General features: G+C 48.3%; 1 protein-coding gene across 1 annotated transcript in view; it reads right to left on the bottom strand.

The window, feature by feature from the left end:
• mctp1a (multiple C2 domains, transmembrane 1a) overlaps positions 1-14,219 on the bottom strand; it is a 102,543-nt gene that overhangs the window by 771 nt on the left and 87,553 nt on the right. Inside the window, exons 18-20 of the mRNA XM_039013888.1 lie at positions 9,593-9,702; positions 9,072-9,181; positions 7,876-7,973 (exon numbers count right to left, since the gene is read on the bottom strand). Coding sequence (XP_038869816.1) covers positions 7,876-7,973; positions 9,072-9,181; positions 9,593-9,702 — 318 coding nt within the window. The remainder of the gene's footprint in view (positions 1-7,875; positions 7,974-9,071; positions 9,182-9,592; positions 9,703-14,219) is intronic.

Consider the following 14,219-nt stretch of genomic DNA (forward strand, 5'->3'; position numbering starts at 1 on the left):
GCACGGAGGCTATTCAGGAAACACAGGTTAACCCCTCACGAGCTACGGCAGTTTAGGCTCCAGCCTCAGTGCAGCAGTGTGTTGTGTTGCTTCGTCTATGAAACCCTGCAATATGCAATGCTAACTGTATTCACCATGCCTAGGCTTGACCACGCAGTACTTTTGGAACTGTACACGTCTGATTAAGAACAAGTCATATCGAGGCCAACTACACACAGCCTCCATTAAAATAAACACAATTAATGATTTTCTCCTCCTCCGTCTGCTTTGTTCTCTGTCAGACAAGGATCAGACAGTCGTAACACACTCCTGTCTCTGAGAGACACACTGAACAAACTCCACCTGTGTGTCCAAAAAGTCCTTTGGCAAGAAAGGTAAAGGAAAGGCGATGTTGGAGATTTTCTCCCATGCTTATATTTTCTAATCCAGAGGTAACCTAACCAGTAAAGATTCTACACTATGGAGGGAGAGAGAAAGAGAGAGAGAGAGAGAGAGAGAGAGAGACAGAGAGAGAGAGAGAGACAGAGAGAGAGAGACAGAGAGAGAGAGAGACAGAGAGAGAGAGAGAAAGAGAGAGAGAGAGAGACAGAGAGAGAGAGACAGAGAGACAGAGAGAGAGAGAGAGAGAGAGAGAGAGAGACAGACAGACAGACAGACAGAGAGAGAGAGAGAGAGACAGAGAGAGAGAGACAGAGAGAGAGAGAGAGACAGAGAGAGAGAGACAGAGAGAGAGAGAGAAAGAGAGAGAGAGAGAGAGAGAGAGAGAGAGACAGAGAGAGAGAGAGACAGAGAGAGAGAGAAAGAGAGAGAGAGAGACAGAGAGAGAGAGACAGAGAGAGAGACAGAGAGAGAGAGAGAGAGAGAGACAGAGACAGAGAGAGAGAGAGAATAACAGCAATCCTCAGTAAGACAAAAATAATGGCGTTCCACAAATCCAAATTTCATCTCGACACCGTTGCCCTAGAGCACACAAACAACTATACCTACCTCAGCCTAAACATCAGCGCCACAGGTAACTTCCACAAAGCTGTGAACGATCTGAGACGCAAGAAGGGCCTTCTATGCCATCAAAAGGAACATCAAATTTGACATACCATTTAGAATCTGGCAAAAAATACTTGAATCAGTTACAGAACCCATTGCCCTTCATGGTTGTGAGGTCTGGGGTCCGCTCACCAACCAAGAATTCACAAAATGGGATGAACACCAAATTGAGACTCTGCATGCAGAATTCTGCTAAATGATCCTCTGTGTACAACGTAAAACACCAAATAATTCATGCAGAGCAGCATTAGGCTGATAACCACAAATTATCAAAATCCAGAAAAGATTCTACAACCACCTAAAAGGAAGTGATTCCCAAACCTTCCATAACAAAGCCATCACCTACAGAGAGATGAACCTGGAGAAGAGTCCCCTAAACAAGCTGGTCCTTGGGGCTCTGTTCACAAACACAAACAGACCCCACAGAGCCCCAGGACAACAACACAATTATACCCAACCAAATCATTAGAAAACAAAAAGAGAATTACTGTACTTGACACATTGGAAAGAATTAACAAAAAAAACTGAGCAAACTAGAATGCTATTTGGACCTAAACAGAGAGTACACAGTGGCAGAATACCTGACCCAAACTTAAGGAAAGCTTTGACTATGCACAGACTCAGTGAGCATAGCCTTGCTATTGAGAAGGCAGACCTGGCTCTCAAGAGAAGACAGGCTATGTGCACACTGACCACAAAATGAGGTGGAAACTGAGCTGCACTTACTAACCTCCTGCCCAAATGTATGACCATATAAGAGACACATATTTCCTTCAGATTACACAGATCCACAAAGAATTAAAAAACAAACCTATATAACTCCTATATCTACAGGGTGAAATACCACAGTGTGCCATCACAGCAGCAAGACTTGTGACCTGTTGCCACAAGAAAAGGGCAACCAGTGAAGAACAAACCCCATTGTAAATAGAACCCATCTTTATGTTTATTTATTTTCCCTTTTGTACTTGAATTATACTTGTACTTGAACTATTTGCACATTGTTACAACACTGTATATAGACATAATGTAACACTTGAAATGTATTTACTATTTTGGAACTTCTGTGAGTGTAATGCTCACTGTCATTTTTGTTGTTAATTTCACTTTTGTTTATTATCTACTTCACTTGCTTTGGCAATGTTAACATATGTTTCCCATGACAACAAAACCCTTACATTGAAATGGAAATTGAATTGAAATTGAGAGGTAAAGAGAGAAGGGGGGGGGGGGGGGGGGGGGCAGAGAGAAAGAGAGGCAGTAAAAAGAAAAGGGTAAACAACAACATTATAAATCAGGGGTTCATTTTATTCATTACCATTGTTATTGTTTCTTTTAAATCGGGCAACAAATGAAGGCTACAGTATTTAGCTCGATGCTTAGCCTCATACTAATTATGGTACTGTATGTTGAGGTGGACAGGGAGCCATATGACATGGATTCAGTAATGGTTTGTTTCTGCAGCACACATTTTCTTTCATAGATACAAAGGAATCGTCCGTTAAACACGGTCGGTATAAAGCTATCAAAAACAACTCTCGGAGTTCCGTTTTCAACTCAGTAATGGGTGTTCATGCATAGTGGCTTAGCCTCAAAAACCAAAGGCTTGTCACTCTATTTGCCCCTCGCTCACAGAGACAAAGTCGTGCAACACACAGAGACATACTACGCTGGCATCCCTGAAAGCCTGAGGTACACTACACTCCACACTGACTGACACCCTCTCAGATTCGCCAGACAAGTGACTGACGTCATCGAAGCGTTCCCCATCTCCAGTGTGGTCGCTGTTCGCTGCGGCCGGAACACAAGAAATCCCTCATCGTGGCTGTCTGAGAGCGCTAGCTAGAGCTTTCCCATTCGTCTCCTACCGCTTAACAGTGCCACTTCAACAGGCATTGTCTAACCTAGCCTTCATCTGTCTTACAACATGACTCAGACACATCACACGGGCATTGCATTAAACCCCCCCCCCCCCCCCCCTAACCAGCCACACACTGTAGGCTATTTCATCTCCCCTTCAACAGCGGTCACCACCAATGTTTCACCCATAAAGGGATCGGTGACTGGCGACCATACGCTCCTCGTGTTCGCATCGCTAGCACAGCAGACGGGGCTGATTCAGAGCCGCTGTCCACGGCCTACGAGCAGAACATCTGACAAAACACAGGATCAATTTACAGCTGAACAAATACGGTTGAGTGAATGGGCAGTGCGAGAGAGGTCCGGAGCGGACGATTGCAGAGTGGAGGAACTAGAAGAGGGGTCCTGTACATCTGTACTGGTTCTGGTGATGTGCACAGATCCGGGGAGAGAGAGAGAGAGAGAGAGGGTCCAGCCACATAACAGTGGGGGTGATGACAGATACTGTTCTCATGTGGGTGGGGATAATTTTCTCGTCTGGCCAACTAAAGCAGACACTGGAGCAGACGCCGAGGGGACACAGGTTTTATACGGCCCCGTCCCATCTGTTCTGCCGCTGGTATGCAGGGCTGCGCTGTGTCAGTCAGAGTTTCATTACGGGCGCTTAGGGGGCCATCGCAGAGCTGGCAGGACGCCATCGTCGGGTGAGCCTGAGATCCTGCCATGTCCATACGTGAGGGAGTGAGGGAGGGAATGAGTTCATGAACGAGAGAGGGAGTGAGTGAGTGAATGCACATTTGGGGGGTGGGACAGGTTCACTTTCAATAAGTGCTTTGCCAGGAGCCGTTCTGGTTACTTTCTGGAGCACAGTGACAGTCCTGACTCCTGAGTTCTGTTGTTCATATATCATTGGACAACATTGGGCATATTTTCAAAAGCATGCAGGGAGTGAGGAAAAAGCCGACAAAGTATCCGAAGCAGGATATTGTGAGATCACTGCCTGTTAGTGCCCCATTATAAAATAAAACGCCTACAATCCCCCCCCCCCTAAAAAAGATTTAGCAATTTGGGACTGTCTGTTGCCGTTCAAATCAAAATCAAAACTAGACAAACAAAAGTTTGCATTTTGGGAGAAACTCGTTTTCTTATCGAAAGGAGGGAACCAGACAGAAGAAAAGGAAGGGGGAAAAAACAATAATAGCTCAATCAAAAAAAGATCTCTTTCAGAAGAGCTGCCAGGGAGAGACGCTCTCTCACACGTCACCCGTTCCCTTCCACCTTCCAGGTGACAGGCCCGCCGTGCACCACTCACGGCGCCGCTCGCTGGTGCTCACGCTCACCCTTCCTAATAAAGCTACACCGCCCCGCACAAGAAAACATGGCGAGCTAGTTAAAGTCAAAAAAGAGGAGAGGGAGAGGAGCAAGTGAGAAAAAAACCCAAAAGGGGTAAAGAGAGAAAGAGAGGGAGTGGAAAAAGGTGACGACAGTGAGCTAGCAATTTGTTTAAAAACAAAGTGTGGAGCACAGAGATAACATCTTTGGGAGACAGTGGGTAAAAGACCTGGCGCTGCTCAAAGGCTGCTCCACCCTCGCTCCTCTCTCCTCGCCACCCTCCCCCCTCTCTTCTCCCCCATGTCGACAGTCAAACTACAAAACAGCCTTTGAAGTGTGCACTGCGGAGGGGGCGCCGCGCATACCAGAGAGCATTTTGTTTAGCAGTGTCAGACGGTGGCGGCTGGCGGTGTCCCGGGACCCGGTGTTCCGCACGGCTTTCTATTCTCTCGCTCTCACTGCCGCCCTGTCGTTAAGCGAGAGGATTCCGGTTTGAAGGCGCCTGGGTGGGCGGGCGGGTAGCGGAGCGGGAAAAGGCAAATATAAATAAGTCAATGAGAGGAGACAGAGAGGGCGTTTTAATGATACTATGCTGTTTCTACAGGGGGAGAAAAGCTGCTGCAGGCTTCATCTTTTGTGATGCCTATAACCTTGCATTAGGGGTATTAAACGGTGCCAAAAACAACAGCTAGCGCACCGACACCCATAAACAGGGGACTCAGCGGTACTCCTGTTGAGTTTTCACAGAGAAGAAGCATGTCAAGGTGAAAGCAGGCAAATAGACAAAGAACAAACGGAACGTTTCCCCGGCAAGTCTGTAGGCTGCTGAGTGGAGACTAATTGCTTGCTTCAAGTGAAAGATTGAAATGTGTCCCAGGGACGATGAGGGGGCCTGTGGCAGAGCAGAGTGGAAGACGTGATGGATGGTGTTTCACAAGTAGCCTCAGCCCTTAAGCCCTTTTCAGCCCCCTACGCCCTGCCTTTGACCTCCTGACCTCTGGGATCCCCTCCTCAGCAGCCAATCAGAGCCATCCTCAACATCAAGATTGTTAAAAAAAAAAAAAAAAAAAAGGTCCCCAGCCTGCATTTGGAGTTCAATGACGAGTCGTGTCTATTTCTGTGGAGGGGTTTAAAGTAAACCTGCTACTTTATATTGGCTATAAAGGAGCACTTGCTATGCTAATTGCTATCTTCCTACTTATGCAGTCCACAGCTCACATGGCTAATGGCATCATAAAGCATGCTGGTACACGGAGCTGTCCCAAATGGCAGGTTGGAAATACTTAAGTTGATTATGTCTGTTGGCCTCGTTTAAGGGCACATGAAGGATTCCCCTAGCCTAGAATGCAAGGTAGCTTACTCTGGTATAAAAATCACAGCCAGCCATCCAGAGGGGAAAGTATACAAGGCAGCCATTATGGTTACAGCCTATGAAGAACATTAAGCCCGGAGGAAAACGAAGCAGCTGACAACGTGAACTGGCTAGTAGGTAGCGGTTTCAACCAATGTGCCCCCCCCCCCCCTTTGTTCTGGTCTTTAAAGGTGGTTCACAGTGCTGTTCGAGGCCCAGGGTCAGTGAGCTGAAGAGCACATTTTTATAAAGACCCCTGTAGCTGTCGTGGAAGTGCACTGTTAACGGTTCACTAGAGCTGAGGGAGTAGCAGCCGTCCAGCCCCACCAACCCAACCGCCAGCACTTCATGAGCAATGGCCGCCTCATGAACAATGCCGCGACTGACTAACAGCAATATGCTGCTTGATCCATTGCTCTCAAAACACAAAACACACGCCCACGGACAATCTCGGTCTCTGTGAACGTACACATATCGGCAAACCAAATAAATGTGAGACGTTATACAACAATAAACACATAATGCACCTGGGAGACCACACGCACGCACGCACACCCAGAGCGAGAGAAAGAGAGCGACAGGGAAAGAGACTTTGAGAGATGGAGAGATAGAAAGAGCGAGAAAGGGAGTGAGCGAAAGAGAGAGAGAGAGAGAGGGTACAACAGTTCTTCCGCAGAATAGACACAGAGCAGCCGTTTGCATGCCAACCTGTGGCGCAGCAGCCTGTCTGCCCTTTGTATATAAAGTCATTAGAAAGTCATCAGTCCTGGCTGCTCCAAAGCACCTCTAAAATGACGTGGAGTGCTGAGCTGGCCCTGCCCTGGCCTCAGAGAGGGCCACCAGGGGGACAGCGTGGGAGGTGTAGAGGGCCCTGAAATAGCACTTCATTTGTTATCCGCAGAGCTGGCCGGCTGGACACGCGCCGGGGAGGGGATGCTCCATTTAGGCCTGCGGCCCTCCAGCCTCAGCCTCCCCTGGCCTGGCCCCTGCAGGCCCCTGTGACCCAGAAACACAGGCAATGCGGGGAACCCACCACCGGAGGCAGCGCAGCGGAGAGAGTACAGCACAGCAGAGGAGGGCAGAACGTTCTGGTTCGATTTTAGCCACGGAGCTCGCAGTTATCCCCTTCTGGAGCCGAGCACCCAGTCCGGTGATCAGGAAGTTATATTTGGCTGGGAACAGTGGTGTGAGACGAGGGTGTCGCAATCTGGTGCTGAAACCTGTTACCAATTAACCCTTCAGCAGCAGCAGCAGTAGCAAGAGCTCCAGGGTCCGTGGGCTGTGTGTGTGTCTGTGTGTGTGTGTGCATGCTTTCGCCTGTGTGTGTGTTTGCGTACGCCTGTCTGCCTGTGTGTGTGTGTGTGTGTGCACGCGCGCGTCCGTGAGCTATTCCGACCAGCCACCCCTCATTAAGAGGCTCGTAAAGCCCTCCTACCTGCCGGCCCCTCCGGCTCCAGGTGTGCAAGGTGGCTGCACCTCAGCAGAGGGCCACCTTGGCCTCATTTGGGTCGGGGCTACTTGCCACTGGAATGGCTCTGGAATACCGTAAAACAGCACGGGGCGTGCTGGGGGCGGGGCTGGGTGCGGAGGATTACGATCCTGTAAAGATCAAAGAGGTGGCGGCCAACAGGCGATCAAAGGGGAAGCATGTTGGCACTGATGTGGCAGGGGATTGGGTCGGGTGTGCGTCTGTGTCGCTCTGCTCTCAGCAGCACGCCCTGAGCACCAGGCATTGCTTAGCGGTCACAGAGGACGCCGCCCCCGCCGCATAACAGGCTCACTTTCACAAGCTGCCGTTTAATTGCAGTTAAACAGTGGCAGCACCTTGGCTGGGCGCGTTAGAGCGTCGGAGGTAAGAGTTGATCAAACCCCGCCGTCCAACCCAGCGACCGCAGCGTTAATCTGATCTCACGGTTAATGTAGAACTAAACCGCGTGAGGGTGGTTAAACTGGTGGTTTAAATCTATAATGACTTGCTCACAACAGCATCTCTATAGGAGCCACTTCTGGATGGATTCAAACAGCCAGCCCATAAAGGCCTTCACTCACTTAACATTATCCATTCTGTGGACATGGAATGAAATCAGGAAGTATTGAGCAGGAAAAACACTTAATAATGGTTGAGAAGAAAAAAAAAGTCATATATTGTTTTCCAATATGTGTTAGCAATACGGCAGTCTATATAAATCACTAAGGGACATCAGTGAATATATAGGTATGGAGGGAGAGCGAGAGAGAGAGAGAGAGAGGAGTGGGAGCAGGGGAAGAAGGGACGAAATCACACCCACCACTTGTATATCCGAGGGGACTCTGGACAGGAAGTCCAGGAGCTCGTTGTTGTCAATGTTGTACGGGTCACGGAGCTTCTTGGTGAATTTATTCACCCCTGCAGGCAGAGGGGGAGAGAGCTGTTCAGCGCATGGGTCACAAGAGCTCGCCTACCTTCTATTTCTTTCTCTCTCTGTATCACTCACACCATCTTTATCTTTCTCTCAAACTCCTCTGTTTCACTCACACTATCTTTCTCTATCTTGCTCTCTCTCAAACCTCCTGTGTCTCCCATACTCTCTTTCTCTCACACTATCTTTCTCTTTCTCTCTCTTTCTTTCTCTCTCAAACTCCTCTGTTTCTCCCCCACTATCGTTCTCTTTCTCTCTCTTTCTTTCTCTCTCAAACTCCTCCATTTCTCTCCCACTATCGTTCTCTTTCTCTCAAACTCCTGTCTGTTTCTCTGCCACTCTGTTTCTCTCTCGATCTCTTTCTCTCACGCTCTCTCTCCCATGCTCTTTCCACTCTCTCGCTCTTTCCCCCTCTATTTTTCTCTCCTTCTCTCGTTCTCCGTCTGTGTCATCAAAGCCCTCTTTGAGCCCTTCAAGGTAACTCGATGTGTTTCAAAAGCCGAGTGCAGACACCATTAGAGACCAGAGCTCCCCTCTCCACCCCTCAAGGAGGTGCTGCTCAGCTCTGTCTGAAATACTCAGCTCACTGAGTTTGTTCCCTGAGCAACTGTGCCATGGAGGTAGACACCAACCCACATGACAGGGTTAATAAAGGAGATATAATGATTTTCCATTCCCAATCTAGCCCACCTTACTGGTTACATTACATAAAGGTACTGTAAACAAAGAACTTCTAAAGGCTTCGTAGAGTATATATATAAAGGCTTCATAAGCCCTACATAAATCATCTATAAGCATACGTCATACACTATAAACAGTGTATAAACATACAGTGCGTTTTTGTCACATCTAGCAAATTCACCAAAGGTACTGTACTGTTCCATTGTAGTCTTATAAATGTATATTACTACTACGTTTATAAGACTACAATGGAACAGTACAGTACCCTTGGTGAACGGCCATATGTGACCGAATGCACCATTATATGTTTATGCACCATTGTGAAGCATTTATGTAGAGCTTATGTAGCCTTTCTGTATGCTCTATACAGCCTTTAGAAGTTGTACTTTGTTTCAGGCACTCACCCCAGGCCAGGACAATGTAGCGTAGGGGGATATAGTAGATGAGCACAGTGGCCACACACAGTGCAACAATGGCCAGCCAGCTTAGGAACGGCACTGTCCAGTTAAAGGTGCTGTGGAGAGAATGGGAGAGATACGTATTAGCCCTGAAGGAGAGAAAAAAACGAAACTATTCAAGAGTCTAGACTAAACACGTTTATTTACGTGGGGGGGAATAACACGCATCGTTTAATTCTCCAACTTTACCCTACAAGTGAAACTGACTCGGGAGTCTCAATAACTTTACTGCCTGTCCTCTGTGTGTAGCTGAAACGTGTATGTGTGTGTGTGCATGCATGAACGGGTGTGTGTGTGTGCACATAGTGTGTGTGTTCCAGCCAGCTTGGCGGGGCTGAGTAAGATGTGACAGGGGGGGGGGCGGTTGGTGAGGGCTAGCGATGCCGACAGCGCTGGCACGGGGAAGCGGGGGACGAGGGAGCATTGGAGCAGCGGGCCGGGCGCCGAGGAGGAAGCTTACGACTCACTTCTTTATCCTCTCGCCGTAGGAGGCTACTTCATCCAACGCATTCTGCACACTGATGCACACATCCTGGATGGCATACAGCTTGTTGATGAAGCCCTTTCTCTCCGGGTCCTGCAAGGACAGATACAGAGAGAAGGAGAAGGAGGAGAAGGAGAAAGAGAGAGCGAGGGCACGATAGAGCGATAGAGAGAGAGAGGGGAGAGAGAGAAAGCGAGTGAGAGAGAAAGAGAGACCGGCTGGGCACATGCATCTTTCAACAAAGAAAACATTTAAAGAGCGTCAAAGACTTGAAGCGGGGAGCCAGATCAGGAGAGATTCTCCTCCAGTTGACTGACTACTCTCCAGGCTGTAATAGAGATAAAAAGTCAGCAGAACGAATCCCAATGTTTCCCTCTTACAGCGAGCACACGGGGAAATCTGAATATGTGAATAGAGGGGGGGGGGATTTAGCTGAATGCCAAATGGATCCATCAATCTTTCTAATGCCAAAGACGGGGCCCGCTTTGCTGTTGGCAGCACACTGTGACGTCACCAGAGGCGACATCCTTATCATCGTTAACGCCGTCCGTGCCGGGACGAGCACTTCCTTCTCAACATTTGACGGTCGAGAACATCAGCAGGCCCAAAATGGACCACAGAGTTACGTGTCGGGCCGATGGAAAAGCCCCCAGTTACGTGTATTAGACAGAGTACAAAAGAAGTCATGCAACAGTCAATGAGCTGCTGTAGGACTGACCGACAGAACGGACTGGGACAGGATGTGGTGACTGACTGAGTGAGAGTGGGTGAGTGAGTGAGGACATAAAGACAGACGCAGACTGTTGTGGTGGGGGTGTGCACATGCTTGGAGGAGAGGGGGCCGCAAACCAGGGCTCTCCGTCTCTGTCTCGGGACAAAGACAGACTAAGAGCATAGGATTGATTCAGCATTACACCACCACAGTGACCTGTGACCTTTCAGGAAGTTCACTTGTAGTTTGTAAAGACTGTCACCTACGGGCTGATTGTTGATTGTCAGGCAGGTTTACTCAAAACCACTTATTTTCAAACCCACTTTACACTTCCTGGCAGTATTTGACGTCTATGGATGTCCACCTGTGTATGACAATGCTACAGGTACACACTCTGGTCATGGCCTTCAATAATCAACTGGAACAGTCACATCCTAGAAACAACAAGTGGCTAATTCATCTCATTAAAGAGAATTAGTGGATCTTTTTACCCACCAGGCCCCAACCCCAAATCCTCCCCAGAGCTCCCCAATCGCCCCCCTCCATCGCAACCCTTGTCCTGCTCTCCCTGCTCTTCCTGTAGGATCAGATATTTGAAAAATGAACCTGGATGCAGCCAGCAAAAACCACATGGCCTCCTCGAAAAACCACACAAGACAAATAGATATAATTAGACAGTGTCCCAGGGTTATTTTTCTTTGCAAATATTTCACAAACCTCCTTTCTCCCCCTTTCCTCAGCCCCCATCTGTTCTGTATTACTGGGTCCAACAAAGCCCCATGTCCATAGTCCATTGTGTTGGGTTGTGTTGGGCTTTGTGTTCTGGGCCTGGGGAGTGTTCTCGGGGCTCCAGGGAGAGTGTTTTGAAGGACAGGGGAGCGGTGTGAGAGAGCGAGTGGGGGCGGAGGGGATAGGTTAGAAGTCAGAGGAGCATAAACCATTGCCACATGCCCCTCGAACTGTGGGCTGACTCCTATTTCCTGCCTTCAAACATAGGAGGGAGGTAGCAAAAACAGAGCCAAGGAGAGCCTTGTTTTTTCTCCTGCTCCCCCGCACTCCCCAGCAGTCACATATGGACTAGACTAGAGCAACCTGCTCTAGAGAGAAGCTTGATGCGAACAGCTGGCTCGGCTGTGGCCAAGTAATACGCCTCAGAATGACTTTACAGTACCTTTCGTTACGTTGTGCTACCTTCACCTTGCTTTTCCTTTGCCCCTTTTCTGTTGGCAACCTTGACATCCATTGCGACCTTGCCACGCACTATAATGTCATCACCGAGGGAAGCGTTGATATAGAGCACTCTGTCTTGGATGACAGCGCCATTCACAGATCATTGCGAAGGTCAAAAGTTGCCTGTGACTTGTCTTCAAAAGTGTGTGTGTTGAAAAAAGGAGAAAATACAGACTCGTGTCTGCTTCTCAGAGAAGGATTTGACTTTGACGTTTAATGTTTGCACCCTTCCCATTTCGAAAAATGTCTTTCACGCGTGTATGTAAATGATTCGGCGCCGGCAGAAAAATCGCGTAGCATCTGCTACACGTCAGACATGATGAAGTTCAAACGAGTCAATCGAATTGTAGGCTTATGTCCTATTTCTTGTCGGTGTTGTACAATTGCATGCCTTGATGAGGCTATCCCATTGCTAACCCTACTTAACAGTTATAGGCTAGTTTGATTCAGATGAACCTGGCCTACAACAAGCTGATGTCACTAGTTTATGTCACACTTGTCATGTGGTTTCCATGGCCTGATCAACAGTGGAAAGTAAGTGTTGGCAGATCCCTAACGCTGGGTGCTGGTGTCACATACCCGGCCTATTCACACCTAACAGGAAGACCAGCTAGAGACAGAGGGACAGAGGGAGACTGCGGTGCTAGACCTCCCAATGGTAACCAATCGTCACCCGAGCCAACTCTGTACTGTACTCATCTACTCAAACTTCTCCAAATACAGTGGCCTCCCGAGCGGCGCAGAGGTCGCAGTGCTAGCTGCGTCCCTACAGACCCGGGTTCGATCCCAGGCTGTGTTGCAGCCCAGCATCGTCCGGGTTAGGGGAGGGTTCGGCCGGCCGGGTTGTCCTTGTCCCATTGTGCTCTAGTGACTCCCGTGGCGGGACGGCGCAACGCACGCTAACACAGTCGCCAGGTATACAGTGCTTCCTCCGACACATTGGTACGGCTGGCTGGCGGGTTAAGCACGCAGTGTGTCAAGAAGCAGTGCGGCTTGGCGGGGTTGCGTTTCGGAGGACGCACGGCTCTCGACCTTCGCCTCTCCCGAGTCTTTATGGGAGTTGCATCGATGGTACAAGACTGTAACTACCAATTGGGGAGAAAAAGGGCTAAAATAAATAAATATATAATAATACAAATAACCTTCTCCAGCACAAATGGGGCAAATAGGAACGAGAGCCAGATGAAACACTTTCTTGCGTTACGTGAAGATTTTGGCCTGTTTGTTTGCTTCAAGGTCTGTGTCTTTGTGACCCATCCTACCAGGACTGTAGAGGTACATTATAATCATCTAATGTGTGCTGACATTTCACTGACTTGAAAAAGAAAACAACTTTGAAAATGGATGACTTGATTCATTTCCCATCATTAGAGCTGTATTCATAATGAATTTGTGTGTGTGCAGGGAGTGTGGTGGCAGGGGCCACTGGTATGTCTGTCTCTGTTGGTGCATTTATTAAAAAGTCTCGTCTAATTATGTCAGGGAACTTTGTTGCACATAAACAAAACGCAGACGACGATCAGCTCCCCCGACTCTCTCACCCCACCGCCACGGGCTCTGAACTACAAGTCACAGACTTGGAGTCAGTGATATGGGATTCTGCACCTCCAGGATAATGGAAGAAACTACGCTGTGTGTGTGTGTGCATGCGTGCGTGCGCTCGTCCATGTGCATGCACACACGCATACAGATGTAGGATCTTCATTTGAGCCGATTTGCCACAGCAGGAAAATAATCCTACAGCAACAGGAAATGTGAATTATAATGTGAATTATAATGAATTTTCGTAAGGAAAAATCAAGTCTGACATTTCAAAGTGGAAATTTCAAACTTTAGAAGCCTTTTTAAACCTCAATTACACTAAAAGTTTGAAATGTTCTGCATTGCGGGAATGTTCTCCTGAAACAGGGTGATCAAATTAAGATACTACATCTGTAAGGTTAGGATTGAATGGTTTCTCATTCCCATCGGTGGCCCCTCTCTGGATTTGGGTCTTTACTGGGGACGGTGGGCCTGTATTTCTGTTTGCCATTGGAATGACTCTGCTCCAACGTCTGTCAAACAGCCTAAGTCCTTATAGTGGTGTAGAGGGAGCGCATATAAAAGCAAGCATTTTGAGGCTTCCGTTCTGTGTTTGGTTGATCTGGACTGTGCTGTTCCAACTGTAAGTCCTGCACGGGGGGATCATGTTCGAATTTACCTAATGGATGTTCCTGACGGATCATTAGATCATCGAAGTGCTATCGACCTCTCCTCATGACGACATCAAACGTAGCCCGCTTTAGATTGAACTAAACGATCTGTCGGAGAGAACGGCTCACACGCACACACGCAAACAGCAGCGTGCTACATGCCAGTTCAGTTGGATGTGTGTGTGTGTGTGTGTGTGTTTTGCTCTCTCCAACAGATCATTTAGTCCAATCTAAAGCATATGGTGCAGTGCCACTCAACAGCGGAACCTGATGGAGCTCAAGAGGAAGCCAGAGGAACGCTCTATTTTATATCTGAGACAAACTGCATCGAGCCCTGCTGGGTGTACTGTACATGAAAGGGCTGTGTTTCAGCGTGAGGGACAAACATTCTGACGTCAATTCACTCACTGGGCTTTCACAGCCACAAGATTTCGAGGGCTGGTTTCTCTGCTGGAGGAGATTTTTTTTAATGTATG

Source organism: Salvelinus namaycush, chromosome 18, assembly GCF_016432855.1.
Source record: "Salvelinus namaycush isolate Seneca chromosome 18, SaNama_1.0, whole genome shotgun sequence".
Taxonomy (NCBI): Eukaryota; Metazoa; Chordata; class Actinopteri; order Salmoniformes; family Salmonidae; genus Salvelinus; species Salvelinus namaycush.